The sequence below is a fragment of the Gouania willdenowi genome, chromosome 16, assembly GCF_900634775.1.
Source record: "Gouania willdenowi chromosome 16, fGouWil2.1, whole genome shotgun sequence".
NCBI lineage: Eukaryota > Metazoa > Chordata > Actinopteri > Blenniiformes > Gobiesocidae > Gouania > Gouania willdenowi.
This window is the reverse complement of record NC_041059.1, coordinates 29,692,726-29,709,350: the sequence shown is the minus strand read 5'-3', so window position 1 is coordinate 29,709,350 and position 16,625 is coordinate 29,692,726. Positions and strand designations below refer to the sequence as shown.

The 16,625-nt window shown below is 40.4% G+C and overlaps 1 protein-coding gene across 1 annotated transcript; it reads left to right on the top strand.

Moving 5' to 3' along the window:
• Window positions 1–3,550: 3,550 nt before the first annotated feature.
• LOC114478250 (proline-rich transmembrane protein 1-like) lies at window positions 3,551–15,922 on the top strand. The gene is made up of 3 exons (XM_028471203.1): window positions 3,551–3,821; window positions 4,308–4,550; window positions 14,810–15,922. The coding sequence occupies exons 1-3, from the start codon at window positions 3,672–3,674 to the stop codon at window positions 14,960–14,962; spliced, it is 546 nt and encodes a 181-aa protein (XP_028327004.1). The 5' UTR covers window positions 3,551–3,671; the 3' UTR covers window positions 14,963–15,922.
• Window positions 15,923–16,625: the final 703 nt, after the last annotated feature.

The window sequence follows — 16,625 nt, the reverse complement described above, 5'->3', positions numbered from 1 at the left end:
CAGCTAAATTATGGAGAGTTGGTTGAAATGATATATTGACAAATACATTTATTTTCTCAAAATTATTGTCATCTCTAATTTCTGGTTGATTAAAACTAGCATTAGGAGGCCACAGTGCAGGGAGAGCTGCTGGCATGGAGGTGAGGACATCAGTCTTAAGGTATAAATCAACGTTAAAACAGGCTAAAGACATGTTAAAAAAAAGGCCACATTTTTTTCACTGGAAAGCATCAGGTCACTAAAGTCTCACTCTTTTCATTTTCTGAAACTTGGCAGCCCTGCTTGGTTATTGTTATTGCTAGGCTAATACTAGGCTAATTCTATTGCTATGTTAATGCTAGGTTAATGCAATTTCTAGGTTAATGCTATTGCAAATATTCTCGTTATTATTATTATATATTATTCCTCAACAGGATAGGGAAAATTCACTTTAGGGCTACATTTTATATGACATTACATTATTATGTTTTTTAAGTGTGCAGGAGTAGGGGTACATGGCTTCAGGCTAAATGTCTGAAGGGGTACAGGATTGTGAAAAGTTTGGGAAACACTGCGTTAGATGATAAAAACAAACTTATATCACGGGTGATTAGCAGGTGATGACCTTTAGGGACTAACAACGTAGTTTCCTTTGCAAGCTTGTATTTTTTTAAGAGTTTGAATGTTCTCCTTAATTGTGAACAATATGTATTGTGCTGGAAACCTAGTGTCAGCTGACTTAATGGATAAACTCAAATATAAAAGTTGATTTCCAAGTAGAAACTACACACAGATGTCTGCAAAGTATCCGACAGAAGCCAAATATCACGTTGCATGTCAGGCCTGACCTTCACTATGTGCAGAGCAGTATCACTTGACCTCTAAAGGACAGATGTGTATTTGTTTTTAAAATGCACTGCATCTGTCAACGGTTTAAGGAGTCAACATAGACATGTGACCTCTTTCTAGAGCTCTGCTGAGGTATCTGTCACGTCCTGGTCTCACATGTGAGGAGGCCAAACACACCACTGGCTTTCAGACACATATTGTAGACTTTTTTTTTTTGTAACATAATTAACAAATGGTAAAACATTTCACTAACATCACTAACACTAATATATTAAATACAGGAATAAACAAGGAGTTGGTTTGATCCTGTGATTCGATACTTTTTTGAACAAGAAGACATGACTCGACTTAAGGCATTTAGGAGAACATAACATAATGGTGGTGATTTATTAAGATCCAGGATGAACACAAAAAAAGTAACAATTCAGTTTGCAAACAACATAGGGAGCCCCAAGAATATAAAGGTAAAAGTGCTGGACATTTACATAAATATATTTTAGAATTCAGTGATTATCAACTAACATCACCTCCAAATAATGAGACACACGAGCCAAAGTGAGGAAAATTTTCAACTTCAATCCCATTAAATGAAAATATGAGATACTACAGAATATAACAACAATAGTTACACTATAATAACAATCAACACTCATTCTCCTGAGTTTATAAGAAATGAAACAATAAATTTATGAATCAACTAAAAAAAATAATGGTAAATAAAACCAAACTGGACTGAGAGAAGTCACAAAAAGAGCAAAAGGTTTTTTATTCCTTTTTGCATGTGACCCGCTAAAAATGGGTCTGTGACCCAATTTTTGGGCCCAGATGTTGAGAACCTCTGTTGTAATAGAAAAATAAAATGTAGTTGTAAGTATACAGCTGCTTGTCATAAAATTAAAATATGAAAAAGTTGCTTTATTTCCGTTCAAAAAGTGAACCTTGTATAATGTATACATTCATTTCACACAGACTGACATATTTCAAGTGTTCATTTCTTTTAATGTTGATGATTTAAAACTGACAACTAATGAAAACCCAAAACGCAGTATCTCGAAAAATGAGAATATTGTGGAGAGGTTGAATATTGAAGACACCTGGTGCCCCATTCTAATCAGTGAATTCACTCCAAACACCTGCAAAGGCCTTTAAATGGTCTCCAGTCTAGTTCTGTAGGCTACACAATCATGGGGAATACTGCTGACTTGACAGTTGTTCAAAAGACGACCATTGACACCTTGGCACCACAAGCACTTTTGAAACAAAGGGACTTTGACACAGATTTACTGAACAAATCAGATTTCCTTTAGGGTTTAACACAGAATCATCCCACTACTACAATGTATACAGAAACAGCAGTCCCATAATGTCCCGCTAGATGGCGACATTAGCTTTCGCTGCAAATGTGCTCAAACTTTCACCTCCTCCCCTGAGGAAAGTACATATCTTGTATTTCAAGGGAGTTTTAAGTTCCCTCATCTTATTGTTTTATTACATAAAGATCAGCGCCATCATGTTTTTATGAAAATATTTGCCATATTGAATAAAAAGTCTAATAGTTACTAAAAGCTAAGCTAAGCTAAGGTGGTGCCCCTTGCAGCAAATGTGACGTCATTACGGTAATTTTACTCACGTGTGGGGGAAGCCCTAAAGCGAAGAATGGAGAGAAACTAAACAACGACAGAATTTGATACTTACAGGTATCAAATGAAAACCCAGTTGATTTTTAATGTACCATTTATAAAAAAAAAAAAAGACCACCGTTTTGATATTCTTTATATAATGTACTATGCTTCCCCATTTATAGTTAAAATTAATCTAGTTGGGTTTTTTTAATGACTTTTTGATGTGAAGTATGCTGGATATATGCAGCAGGATAGAAGAAGAAGAAGCTTCTCCGTGTAGGCCATAGGTCCGCAACCTGTGGCTCTGGAGCCTCATGTGGCTCTTTGAGTCCTTTGCCATGGCTCCATATAGCTTTAAAAAAAATACTGAAATAAAGAGTTATTTTCTTACAGAGGCTATTAATGATTAATGACAAATAAAATCATGATATAACAATTTGTTAACTTAAGTTTAAGTTTTAAATCCCTGGTAAGATAACTAAACCAACAAAAACACTATTCTGGAAGAAAACAGAGATTTTAATTGTGTGGGAACAGATTCTTTTAACTACCAATGTGCCGGTTAAATATGCATGCTTTATGTGTGGCAAGAAATTAGCAATTAGCATGTGTTGACCACATGATCATGCATTAATACTTAAATACATTAACATAAAAAATATTATTTATATAAATTGTGTTCATGTAAATGGAAATGCGTAAGAATTTGAAGATGCAAGACACGGTTTTGTTGTTATTTTTTTTATGTCAATTCATTTTATTTTATTTTAAACTGTTTTTAAGTTGCCATTTACTTGATCAAATCAAATTAAATCAAACATTATTCTATATAATTTTAACTGTATAGAATTTAATACACTGTATTGTATACATTGAGGCGGTATTTTTCCGGCTCCAGGAGGACTTTATTCAGGGTGAGATGAGGTTAAATGGCTCCTTTGAGAGTAAAGGTTGCAGACCCCTGATGTAGGCAGAGTACATGTAAATAATTAAACTAACTATCCTGCTGAAAATAAAATTAAGTTAAAAAAGTTTATACGTACTTTAAAAGAGCAGTGAAAGCTCAGAGCTGGGCTGATAATTAAGCAGATGCTGACGTCATAGTGTCTGATAAAGTGCAGTCTGGTCTGTGGTTATAAAAGGTGTCTCTAACAGTCCCACAGCTCAGTCAGTCGACCAGAGAACACTGAAGAAGACCATAACAGGACCTTACCATAGAACATGGACCCCAGTAAGTCTGTAGCTACCGCCCCACCAGGACCAGAAACATGGAGTAACGAGAAGTACCCTGGGGGGCAGTCGGTCCCTCCGCCCTATCAGGACAGCCTTTACCCAGGACACCCTCAGCCCGGGCCCGGGTACCCTCCGCAGGTCAGAGTTGTGTTTTACCGTAAAGTTTTCACAGTTTTGTCAGCAAGTGTTTGTAGTATGGATGGACATTGGCCGACATAGTGATAATAATAATAATTCCAACCCACATGGTTTACTGATAGAAAAATGATATATTTTAAAACAAAGATAGCTTTCTGCACTGGAAGTGTTTTTTTTTTTTTTTTAATTATTATTATTATTATTATTATTATTATTATTATTATTATTATTATTATTTGTGCCATTACAAAGAAAAAAAAAAACTATTAGCTATGTCAAAATTGTTTTCCTGGAGGTGTGCACTCGTATTTAATCCCCATTTAATTAACATGCTTTTATTTGATTTGTACATTTTCTTTTATTTTCTTCCTTTTTTATGTTTTAGTGTAGGAAGAAACCTTTTGACTTTTTGCTGCTTCAACAACCTCCTGTGTCGAGGTTGCACCACCACACGGTTTGACTTGCGTGTCCCATTTCCCTGTGCAGGGCTATGGATACCCACTGCAGTATGGAGCAGGAGCGTACGTACAGCAGCCTTACCCCGGGGGAGTTCAGCCTTACCCCGGGGGACCTCAGCCCTACGGTGCAGCAGTCACTGTCCAGCCAACTGTGTATGAGACTCAAGGCCCGCTGGCTAACCCTGTCAGTGACTACTTGTGCTACTCCATCTTCACCATGCTCTTTTGCTGTCTTCCTCTGGGAATTGCTGCCCTCGTCTACTCCATCTCAGTAAGTTTTATTTTTAAAATCTTTAGCACAGTTACCGAGTGAACTCAGATTTAAAAAAAATCAAATTGTTATATCTGAACAATATCCAGACTTTTACCTACAAATGTACTGTGATGCCGGTGAATCTAGCGGGCATGTTTGTTCTGTGTTGCCTCGTTGGGTGTTACGTGTTTATTTGCCACCCTGACCTAGTGGATGTGATTGTAATGTTTCCTCCTGTTATGGGCTGTGTCCTCATTCTCGCGTTCGTTCGTGGTTGGCGGTAGTTGAACAAGTGTTAGTAAGTGTTGGCGGGACTAAGAGGAGAGTTAGTCCATGTTCTAGTGTGGATGCTTGTGTGACAGCACTGTGTATGATTGTCCTGCTGCCCTGAAACCAGCAATTAAAAGCGACTTCTGACAAGGCTTCAGTAATCCTTATTTCACTGCTCATCTTCACTACATTGGTGTCAGAAGTGTGACTATGGAACGTGACGGAAGCCCAGCAGAACTGCGGGAAGATGCCCGCTGCCACCGAGAGAGAGCAGGCTGGGTCACGGAGAAGTGGAGAACCCCAAGTCTCCCCAACGGCTCCAGCGACAAGCGGCCACACCACCCTGAGTCACTAAGGCCCGCTGCAGTTTGAGACCAAAACCCTGCAGAACGACAGAGCTACGTCCCCGAGCTGCAACAGCCCGCCGCCACCACAGTCACATCCAAGGCTGCTGTCAAGTTGCCGAAATACGAACGAACGAACCAGCTGGAGTTGTACCTCAAACAGGTTTGGATCGCAGCGGCACACAACAGATGGAGTGAGGGGGACACCGCCACACATATGGCCCTCGCACTGGAAGGCCAGATGTGTGGTGCTTCTGCACATGGCCCCTGCAGAGGAGCAGAACTTGCTCGCACTGTCTATGGTATTAGAACGGCAGTTCGGACAGCGCTCATGAGAGACAGTAGAAAGAGAAAAGTTCAACAGTCGCTGCCGCTGGGAAGGAGAAAGCCTAGGCGCCTTTGCGGCGGACATTCAGCTACACGATCGCTGGGGTTACCCTCGTTTCCCCCACATTACACAGGAAGAGTTAGCTCTCCATGCGTTCCTGCAAGGGCTCGCCCCTGAACGGCTCCGCCTGTTTGCCTAGGGACACCTCAGACCCTGGAGGAGGCGCTCCGGGAGTCAGAACGTGCTGAAGCCATTCTCACCACAGCACGGTCGGCACCAAGCATTCAACCCTGCATCAGGATGGCTGATTATGACATCGAGGAGGTCGAAGAGGTATGCCAAGCCAAGTCGCCCACCCCGCAATTTCAGCAGCTGGATTGGATTGCTATTTCCAGTTGGTTCAGCTGCGTTCCAGTGCGTCATTTACCTGGATGACCTGCTGGTGCACGCTGGAAGTATTGAGGGTGCCCGCCATTCACCAAGCCGGACTGAGATTGAATACCAGCCAAGTGCAGCCTTTTGGCTAAAGAGACTGAGTTCCTGGGTCATGAGGTGAGCGTTGACGGGGTAGCCAATGACCCCGCCAAGGCCGCCACTGTCAGAGACTGGCCTGTTTCCACAAATGTCAGCGAGGTGCGGAACTTCCTGGGACTGGCGTCCTTTTATCAGCGTTTCATTTGAGGTTTTGCCACCATAGCCAGCCTGCTTCACCATCTGACAAATAAAGGTCATGCCTCCTCCTGCGGTGAGGAGCTGACTGAAGGCTGGACAGCGACCGGAGTGGGCTGCCATGTCTGCGCAAAATCCGGAGCTGAAGTCCTACTACTCCCGGTGGAACAGCGTTGAAATTCACGGCTTCAGAGCGAGGAGGCAAAATCCTCCAATTGCTGTTTCCTTGAGCACAGGGCAAACAAGTCCTCCAGCTGACCCACGGCTCAACAGCAGCGGGCCATTATGGGAATGCTAAGACTCTTCGTCGTCTTCAAGAACAGTTTTACTGGCCCAGCTGTCGCAGAGATGTGGAGCTGCACGTTCACTGCTGTGACAGCTGCACTGCTCGGAAGGGCCTTTCCCAGCGGTCCCGAGCACAGCTGCAGCAGTACCTGGTGGGAGCCCCGATAGAGTGAGTGGGAGTGGATATCCTCGGCCCATTTCCCATGACTGATGCCGGGCACCGCTATGTTCTGGTGGATTATTTCACGAAGTGGCCTGAGGCATATGCGGTGCCAGACCAGAGCGCCATCACCATCTCAGAAAAGCTGGTTGAGGAGATATTCAGTCGTTTCGGGGTCCCGGCGGAGCTCCACAAATTTAGCGAGGTCTGTCGGCGGCTCAGGGTACACAAGACCAGAACCACACCTCTTCACCCCCAAAGCGACGGGTTGGTGGAGCTGTTTAACCGCACTCCTACTACCCAGCTTGCTATTCGGACCAGTCATCATCAGCGGGACTGGGACCGGTAATTGCCGCTGGTTCTCTGGGTGTACCGCACTGCAATCCAGGAGTCCAGTCAGTGCACACCGGCAGCTCTTATGTTCCGGTTCCGGACACCGGTGCATTTAGTGTTCGGTGCCCCACCTGAACCGGAGATTGCTGGCGGAAAAGAAATGGATTATTATCGGCGGCTGAGGGATCGCCTTCACGAGATACATAATTTCACCAGCCAGGCTCAGACCAGTGCTGCAGTGCGTCAAAAGAGGGCGTATGACACACAGTGCAGGGGACAGGTGTTTGCTGCGGGAGACAAGGTGTGGGTATACTGTCCCGCTCGAAAGAAAAGAGTTTGCCCTAAACTGAGCAGCCAGTGGCAGGGGCCCGGTGAAGTGATGGACAGACTGAATGATGTGGTGTACCGGGTACGCATGCCGATCAGGGGACAAGTCATGGTGTTGCATCGGGACAGACTTGCACCATACCACCCACAGGCTCCACAGGCACTCAGGGGGAAGGTGGACTAATTCCCGCTGTCTCGGTTGAGGCGCCCTGGTTTCCTAACAGATTATGTGGACTAATGGGGTTGCTGGGACGGCTGACCCTTTGGAAGGGGGCTATGTGATGCCGGTGAATCTAGCGGGCATGTTTGTTCTGTGTTGCCATGTCTGGGTTGCCATGTTGGGTGTTCTTGTGTGTACTTGCCACCCTGAGCTAGTGGATGTGATTGTAACGTTTCCTCCTGTTATGGGCTGTGTCCTCACTCTTGCGTTAATTCGTGGTTGGCGGGAGTAGAATGAGAGTTAGTAAGTGTTGGCGGGAGGAAGAGGAGAGTTAGTTCATATTCTAGTGTGGATGCTTGTGTGACAGCACTGTGTGTGATTGTCCTGCTGCTCTGAAACCAGCAATTAAAAGCAACTTCTGACAAGGCTTCAGTAATCCTTATTCACTGCTCATCCTCACTACAGTACAATGGTTATCAGTTTTTGTTTCAGTTTTTGTTTGAATGTGTTGAATCAGAGGTGACAGAGTGAGGCTTGTTGCATTACCAACGCCCAACACAACAATCAGAACAATGCAAGAATCAAATTTGGACAGGAAAAGTCAAGTAAACAAACACTTAGTAGAAGTGAAAGAAAAGTAGAACACAAGAGCACTCAGTGCAAACCTCTGCCAAGCGCCAAATACTGTATCCTCTTTGCCAGATATTGGAAGTTATTTGCACCAGTTTTCCTGACCATGGTACCATGATCATTTACACATTAAAGAGTAAATAAACCCCAAAATCACTTTTTATCTGCTGAATTCAAATGTATTTGGGTACGAAGTGTTGCTGTTGATTGATTCTGGACCAACTCTCAACATTTTAGTCGAAGTATTTCAATGTAGCATATTTAGTTGTAAAATGTCAGAGTGACTGCACTCTATGGGTTGAAACCAGGCTATCACAAATGATTTTTTCTATTGGCTGAGAACAAGATCATATGAGGTTTTGGGACCATCTTGTGTCACAAACAAGCACTGTTAGCCCCGCCCCTTTGATAAAAACTTGCATCTGCGGGCTCTATAATCTGTGGTAAGTAGGTTGGATTAAGAGAAGAGTGAATAGAGAGGTATATTAAGTAATGAGAAGCTAGTTAGCATAGCATAGATTGTTCATTGGAGATTTTATAGTATAGACTGGGCGTGTCTTAACTGCTCCATAATCAAGACATTTTTTTTAATTTACCCTTAGTGGCAGGTCAGGAGAAAGCAGGAGTTTAGTTACTCTTGGAAGAAATTTCTTGTACGTGGCTGTGCTGTTGTATGCTTAAAACAGAAAGTGAAATGAAACTCATGACTACAGCATGTTATGCGTAAAGTCACCGGAACATGAACTGTAAAACTAGCTAAACATAGGAATTTTTCATTTTCCTATATTGATCCAGATCGCTGCCAAAATACTCATTCCTTATCCCATTTCAGATGATTCCCGAAAATATCATAGACATCTGTCCTTTAGTTAAGTGTTAGACTGTTCACAGACAAATAATTGAGATAGCAACCTAGTGGAGTTAGCAAATTAATAGATGCCATTGCAAATATAGAATCGAATAGAATAGATCATTGGAGGTGATAATAAGCCCATACATTGAGCAATCAAAGCTTCACATTTGGGTTCTGTTTAAACCAAAGTTCTGAATCATTACCCTGAATGTAGTGAGGGTTGACACTAAGGTCAAGTCTTCTCCCTTTTTGAATACAATTCATTTAAAGTTTCCCCAAATAATTGAAGATTTTAAATACAGTTAATCATTTCTTCCTCATTGTGAGTAGTACACATAGTACATTCTTACCACAGCTGTAGAAACTTCTAAAACGATAGAAACATTTTTTTTTAGTTATTTTCACCAGCATATATGTATTTATTTGTTTGAGTTTTAGCAGAATTACATCAAAAGTTTTTGACAATATTCCAACCAAAGGTAGACCACCATTAAAAATTTAGATTGAATCAAGATCAATATACTGGATCGGTTTAAAAAAAAAAAAAAATCCCAATCTCTCATCAGTGGTGAAATTTCTAAATTTCTAATCTCGGTTTTTATTTGACCAATCTTTATTAAACTTGACTCTAATGTTGGGCTCAAGGGCAGACTGGTGTATGGGGACACCGGGGATTTCCCCCGGTGGGCCGGTGGACTCCTGGGTCGGGCCAAGAGAAAAAGAAAGGAGGAGTAAACATACCTGTCAAGTATCGCGCTTTGGCCAGGAAACTCCCTTATTTTACCCCTCTTTCCCGCCACCGTCCCGTTTTTTTTTATTTTCCCCTAAATATCTCGTGTTTTAATGAAATAATAATTAAAAGATAAATAAATGCCTCTCTAAACTGAATACTGTCACTAGCCTCGCGTGAATTGCCACCTGAAATGGCCTGAGTGGCAGTTTCGCGAGATTAGTGCCGACAGCAGCAACAAACCCGGAAACAACTCAGTAGAGAGATGGATGAATGTAAGAGGACATTCTGCCGAGAAAAAAAACAAAGAACTCGTGTAAATACTTTGGAAAATAGGACAGAGAGTTTTTAGGACTTTACCGTTTACCCACGGGGGAAGGAACGACGTAAGTCAGCATAAAAAATCAGCCAATCACAAGCGTCACAAATATACACTGCTTTCAAAAAGTGTTAGAGAATGTAAAGTTTGCAACAAATGTGTCTAATAAGTCATTAGTGAATACCAGAGCATGAGAAATTATAAGAAAATATGTAATGAAAATAAAATGTTAATGTCTAACTTAAAGACAAGCAATGTGAAATTAATAGTAAATATGTAATGTCTTGACTTGTATATGAACTGTAAATATTAAATAAACAAATGTGCTTCATATACACATTTATGTTTTCATTTAGGCTGTATTATAATTTAGGAATTAGAGCTGGGCAATATATCGATATTCAAGATGTATCAAGTTTTCTATTTTGGCAATATAGAAAACTACAGTATCTCATATATCGATATATATCGTATTTTGTATAAAAATACTAGTTTTAGGAGTTGCTGCTTTTAGCTCTCAGAACAAACATGTAAAGCTCAGTTAAATGAATTAATGAGTGTGTCCTAACCCAGACCTTCCCCATAACAAGCTACACTACAGAACTCACTCACACATGCTGTCCCTTACAGGTGAAAAAATCAAAAGTGTCACATATTGTGCAGCTGTTTGTTAATAAATGTCCCTGTGTAGCATTTTGCATCAGCAAATTTAACCCAGAATTGTTTTTCTGCTCAGATTTCATTTGAAATAAAATTATCTAGATTTATGTCGTACATCAGAATTTTGAGAAAATATATTGAGATATGAGTTTTGGTCCATATCACCCAGCCCTAGTAGGAATGTTCACAGCATTTCAATGTCAACAAAGGTAGGCCTACCAGATTCTAATCACATAATTATATTTAGAAAGTGTTTGACTAGTGGCTATTTCAGATTTCCTGTACACTTGTCTTAAAATATAAGGGATACTGGAGCTTGGTTGGGAGGGTGGGTCAGACAAATTTTATTGTATCAATGACCTGTTAGCACTATACTGCTGTAATTATATTACTGTTAGCTACTTAAGGGTTCAAGTTAATGATTACTATATGTTTATGGTCCAAAGCAACATCAAATGCAGTTTTTTTTCTTCAAGGGACATGAAACTTGTGTTGCCGTCTGACTGGCTAACCCTAACCCTAACCCTGATATTTGACATTTCATAGCAGCAGACACTGGAAAACCAGAGACAGACACATCCTTTCTCCAGTTTTGAAGAAGTTCCCATCAACTGGAGCTTTGTTTCTCTAAAGACCCTCCCAGATCAGCCGGTTATTGTCAGCAAAAAACATTCAGCCAGAAATTGTGAAAGGTCCTTCTTCTTTTGCACAAATCCAGATTTAACCAAATTTAAGGCGGCTTCATTATTGCAAAATGATTCCTCTGCACAGATTACTTAGGTTAATATATCACCTTTTTATTAGCTTTTATTATATAACTTGAATCTTTATAACACTCATCGGGGGATGAAGAACAGACTTTGACCTCAGTAATGCTTGGTAAACATAATTTCCTGCAGTTTAAATGAAACCAAATGTTATGGAAATGATATGCTTACCACATGATATTGCTATATCCTGCACACACACATGTTAAATCAGTGTTATGATCATTAGTCTTAAGAAAAACACTTTAGGCGACTCTCTTTTATTGCCTTGATAGAAAGGTACAAGTGATGGTCTGTTCTAATATCAAGTTGAATCATTAACTACATTTATTATGCTTAAGCAAGATATTAACAAGGATGTTTTCTACGTGGCAACATCTTTATCTAAAGACACGTCAGCACCGCACAAATCAAGCGTGACCACAGATATGTAAAGCTTGTAATCTGTCAGTGAAGGTGGTCTGAAGCAAAGGAGGCGGACTGGGTGGGGCTCTTCGGTCTAATATAAGAAATTGGAAATTTAGTGTTTGATATTATCATATACAGGCAAAAGGGTAATATTTAACATCCCTAGAACTAGTAGAACTCTTATAATCTGTTTCCACCACACACACGAACACATGAACAACACAGTTTCTCTCAGATTGTAAATCATGCATCATGTGCTTCCTTCTGTGTCTTCTGGCAACCTTTGAAGCCAACAACCACACACTGTGTAAATACACGAGTTACCTAGTTACACACCACTGGTGCACACTGAATCTGTGTCCATTAACAGAGCTCATGTATGTGAGAGTGAGGGAGGGGGAGGAAAGGCAGTGATGTAGAGTAAAGATGATGATAAATGTTCCAGGAATCAGCTGAAGTAAGACTGGAGTCTGACGTAAGATCAGCACATGATTCTGTTCACTCACTGCATCATGTTGAATTACCAGAACTAGTGAAGACATCACACTTTACTGTGAGAAAATGAAGACGCAAAAGAATGGGATAATAATAATAATAATAATAATAATAATAATAATAATTACGGGCCCTCGCAACCACACGTATGTTGGGACGTGGCGTACGTTGAGGTGTGTTGCATGTCGGGGTGTGGCAGAAATTTTGAGGTGTTGAGACGTAGCTGACCATTTTCAAGGATTATATCACAAACTTTCCTGCAACGTTCTGTGCAAATATAATGTCTATGATTGCCTTTTACCAATCTGTGGTGCTATGATTATGAATGACAGTTGGGTTGAACCATAACTAATTTTTCTGGAATACAACTGAAAGCTGCTATAATTAATTAGCATTTACTTAGCTCTTAGCTCTTCAAACTCTTAATAACTACCATAAGCCTAGCACATCATCCAAGTGAACAGGCTGCTAAGAGGAATATTTCAATCGGTAAAGATTCAACTTTACTGTCAAGATTGTTTAATAACACAACCAAATAACCATGTATGTTTAAAATGAAAATATGAATGTTTGAAGTACATTAACAGTGCAGTGTTGGATACATGACGCATCTCTATAAAAGCAAGGTGTGTGCGTGTGTGTGCGTGTGCGTGTGTGTGTGTGTGTGTGTTTGTGCGTGCGTGTGTGTGTGTTTGTGCGTGCGTGCACGTTATATCCTACGCACAACGGTGTGCGTAGATAGTGGGGAAATGAATGAGTGATATCTAGATGTTTTCTTTTGGCTGCCAGAACATCACCAAAAAATAGTCACTTTTATGACATTTCTAGTGGGAAATGTACCAATAACTTATGGTTAGGGTTTGGTTTAGGGTTAGAAATCTTATTTTGAAAAGTTGCAGTAAAAAAAGCTTACAGACCCTTACTGTCACATAGTGACGCCAAAAGGGTACGATTTTCTGTTTTTTTTTTTTTGTTTTGTTTTTTTCAATCTTGTTCTGTATTTTCTGCATTTCTGTTTTGGTTTTAAGTCAGTAAAACAAAATAGCCACACTGTTTATTTGTTATTTTGATTTGGTTTTAAAACAGAATACTCAAAGAACGGTAAGAACAGTACACAGATTCTTTAGGATGTTTTTTCACATGTATTAGTGTCTACACTCTGTCTGCCTGTGTGTGACAGACAGCTGTTCACAAAGAAGCCTGAAAATAAATACTTTTCAGGAAAGCAGACTTATTTTGAATTATCTGATCAAGGAGGACGTGATAATAAAGAAACTGGGACTGGGACAGCTTCCAGATGACTAGCAAATATTGTTAAATCAAAGTGTGTCACAACTGAGACCATGTCGTCTTTTTATTTAACTAAACTGCGACTGAAGATTGTCAGACACAGCTGAAGATAAGATAATAGTGATAATGAAAAGACAACTGCAGTATCTGCCTGGGATCTGTTCAGTAAAGTCAGGCGTCCACTTCCTCTTATGGGAAAATGTGACCTCTTTTACTGGTTTTTATTGCCGTGGTTTAGGAAGAAGCTCCTGCTGTGCAGAATTGCTGGTGTTTTACAGTCAGACTTGTTCTTTTGTTAGTAGGAATCATTTCATCTGAAGCTAAACCCAATCAGTCGCTGCTAAACCCAACCCATGCAGTCAGATGCTGAATTCAAGCTAAGTTTACGAGCTCTGTCACAACTGCTCGTCTGTGTGTTCAAAAAATAACTTCAATGAAAAAAACAAAAAAATAATCAAAGAAAGAAAAATTAAGATGACTTCAATAAAAAATACAACTTTTCAATAAAAAAAGTTCACTTCATTTGACTTTTTAATTTGATTGATTGAAGTAAAGAGTTTATATATATATATATATATATATATATATGTGTTTTTTTTTTTTTTATTGAATAATAAAGACACACATCTACCTCCTTAAGTTTCTGCAAGTACACTCAGCTTTGGCAGTGGATGCTTGATTCACCACAGTCCTATTGGTGAGCTAGGAGAACATGCCAACGTTGCTCTGAAAATACTGGAATTAATAGTCCTCTCATTGAAAAACAAAAAGACAGTCCATCTCGTTGAAGGCACACTGTGTAACATTTGGCCATTAGGGGCGCTTGACCGATAACTTTTACGTAAGCGCCCCCTAGTGGTCACAAACGCCGCAGCACTGTCACGGTCAGTGGGGCCAGTCTCTCTTGTCTTTTCATTGTGTATGCAGACAGTAGTTGACCTGTAACTTCGGGATAAGAATTGGCTTTAAGGGCTGGGGTGCGAAGTGGAGCTGGGCTCGCACCGCGGCAACAGTTTATGGGCTGGAGGAGCAGCGCCACCGACGCGGGCCGAGCACCAGGTCTCCGGCGGCGGGGAGAAGAGTGTGACAGTGGCGGCTGCTCCTCCAGCCCATAGACTGTAACCGAGCCCAGCCCTGAGAGCCAATCCTCATCACAACCACGGTGTGCCTTTAACTAAATCTTTTTTTTTTTTTAAGTGGCTCTTTGTATTTTTTAAAATGTGCGTATTGTATGTGTTTTTCTCTCTAGGCTCGTGACGCCAACCACACAGGGAACCAGGCCACAGCAGAGCGCAGCAGCAGGACGGCCAGGATTCTAAACCATGTGGCTCTGGGGTTTGGGCTTGTCATCATCATCCTCTGCATCACCTTAATAGCCATTAACATTTCAATCTTAAGCTAATCTGACACCAGCGGAACATTTCACATTTCTCACATTTTGTCACAACGTAATTCTGTTCAAGCCCTGAATCGGTAAGTCTGAGCTGTCAATGGTAGAAATCCTTTATTAGGATGAGAACATGGGTAACGAATCGGGTCTGGGGTTCGATTACAACCTGGGTCGTCTTTCTTGGGCCATCTAGAAGACGTCATTTTTGGACATCCAGACGACGTCCGAAAAAGATGTTGTAAAAACTTTCAGTCTGCACCTACCAGAGACGTCTTCTCAACCTCGGGCCATCACGTTGTTTCAACGTCGGTTTGCTCAGTGGGGTTGTTGCTTTTTAAAAAATTATTTCTGCAATTAAATTCGATTTTGTATATTTGTGCTTTAAAATCTGACAACACATTCACAGAAACATGCATCATTGTAAAGCCGATGATGACTTGCGAGGTATTTCACAAAAGAGTAAAAAAAAAAATCTCATATCATTTCCACATTTAAAAACTATAACTATATATATATACCTTCACAGAAAAATGACAATGCAACATGTTAATAGTAAATAACCCATGATTTATTAAACTTTTAAGCCATTGGATAAAACATTTCTTTGCTAAAAATGAAATCCCTGAATGTGCACTGGGGGAGCTCTGTATGTTTTGATGATCAGGAATTTTTGGGTATTTTTCACTGAATTAACTTTTTATATCTACTCACTACCTCTCTGAGACATCACACATTCATGAAATACTTTATCAACAGCCCCATGTAATAATGAATCCCCCCACCATGGACTTGAAAGGTGTCAAAGAATGTTCCGCTGTGTTCCTACATCCAATCCCTGATTATTTATGATAATTTTTCCTGGCAAAATGTAACCCAGTCACAAATTTAATAGTTTCACTTGTATTGCATGAACAGGAGGGTAAAGGTTATGGTTAAGGTGCTAAGTCCCATTAAAATGCTGCACTACATTGACGCCACTACATTTTGTGTCACTCAGCACGTAAACATTACGTCAGTGTCACGAACCTCGTGAGACTGGGCTGTATTGTTAGAAATGATCAAATAATGAGCAAAATGTAATCCTTATACAGCACTTATTGGCTTAAACATTAACAGAAAAAAAATGAAAAAATATGGGGTGCCGATTGTAATGTTGCACATGCTAAAATAAACAGTAACATTTTGCATTATTTAGCAAAAAATCACATTTAAAAAACGAATGTGTATTTTTTTCGTTATGTTTTATGTTATGAAATTTGGGATATGATATTTCTTCCTCGTAAAAATATGTCAGTGTTAATTGTTCTTTATTTATATAGCGCGTTATCCCTACTGAAATAGTCTCAGAGCGCTTTACGATATCAGCTCATTCACCCATTCACATTCACACCAATGGAACTGAGCTGCCATGCAAGGCGCTAGTCAACCACTGGGAGCAACTTAGGGTTCAGTGTCTGACCCAAGGACACTTCAATGCATAGACTGGGATAAAACCCCCAACCTCTCGACCACCTGAGCAACGGTCACCGGTATGTATATGTATATGGAAATTTTAAATGTTAAATATAAATGTTAAATAATAAATATAAATGTCGCGGGTGAAACTAAATATTTTGCTAGTATGCAAATTCACCGGAAGTACCAAACAAAAAGTTCATTTACAGAACAAGCACTT

Excerpts from the sequence above, each read along its gene's own strand:
- LOC114478250 (XM_028471203.1), top strand. The coding sequence starts at position 3,672 with ATGGACCCCAGTAAGTCTGTAGCTACCGCCCCACCAGGACCAGAAACA. Across the intron at positions 3,822-4,307 it reads GGCCCGGGTACCCTCCGCAG|GGCTATGGATACCCACTGCA; the intron begins GTCAGAGTTGTG and ends TTCCCTGTGCAG. Across the intron at positions 4,551-14,809 it reads CCCTCGTCTACTCCATCTCA|GCTCGTGACGCCAACCACAC; the intron begins GTAAGTTTTATT and ends TTTTCTCTCTAG.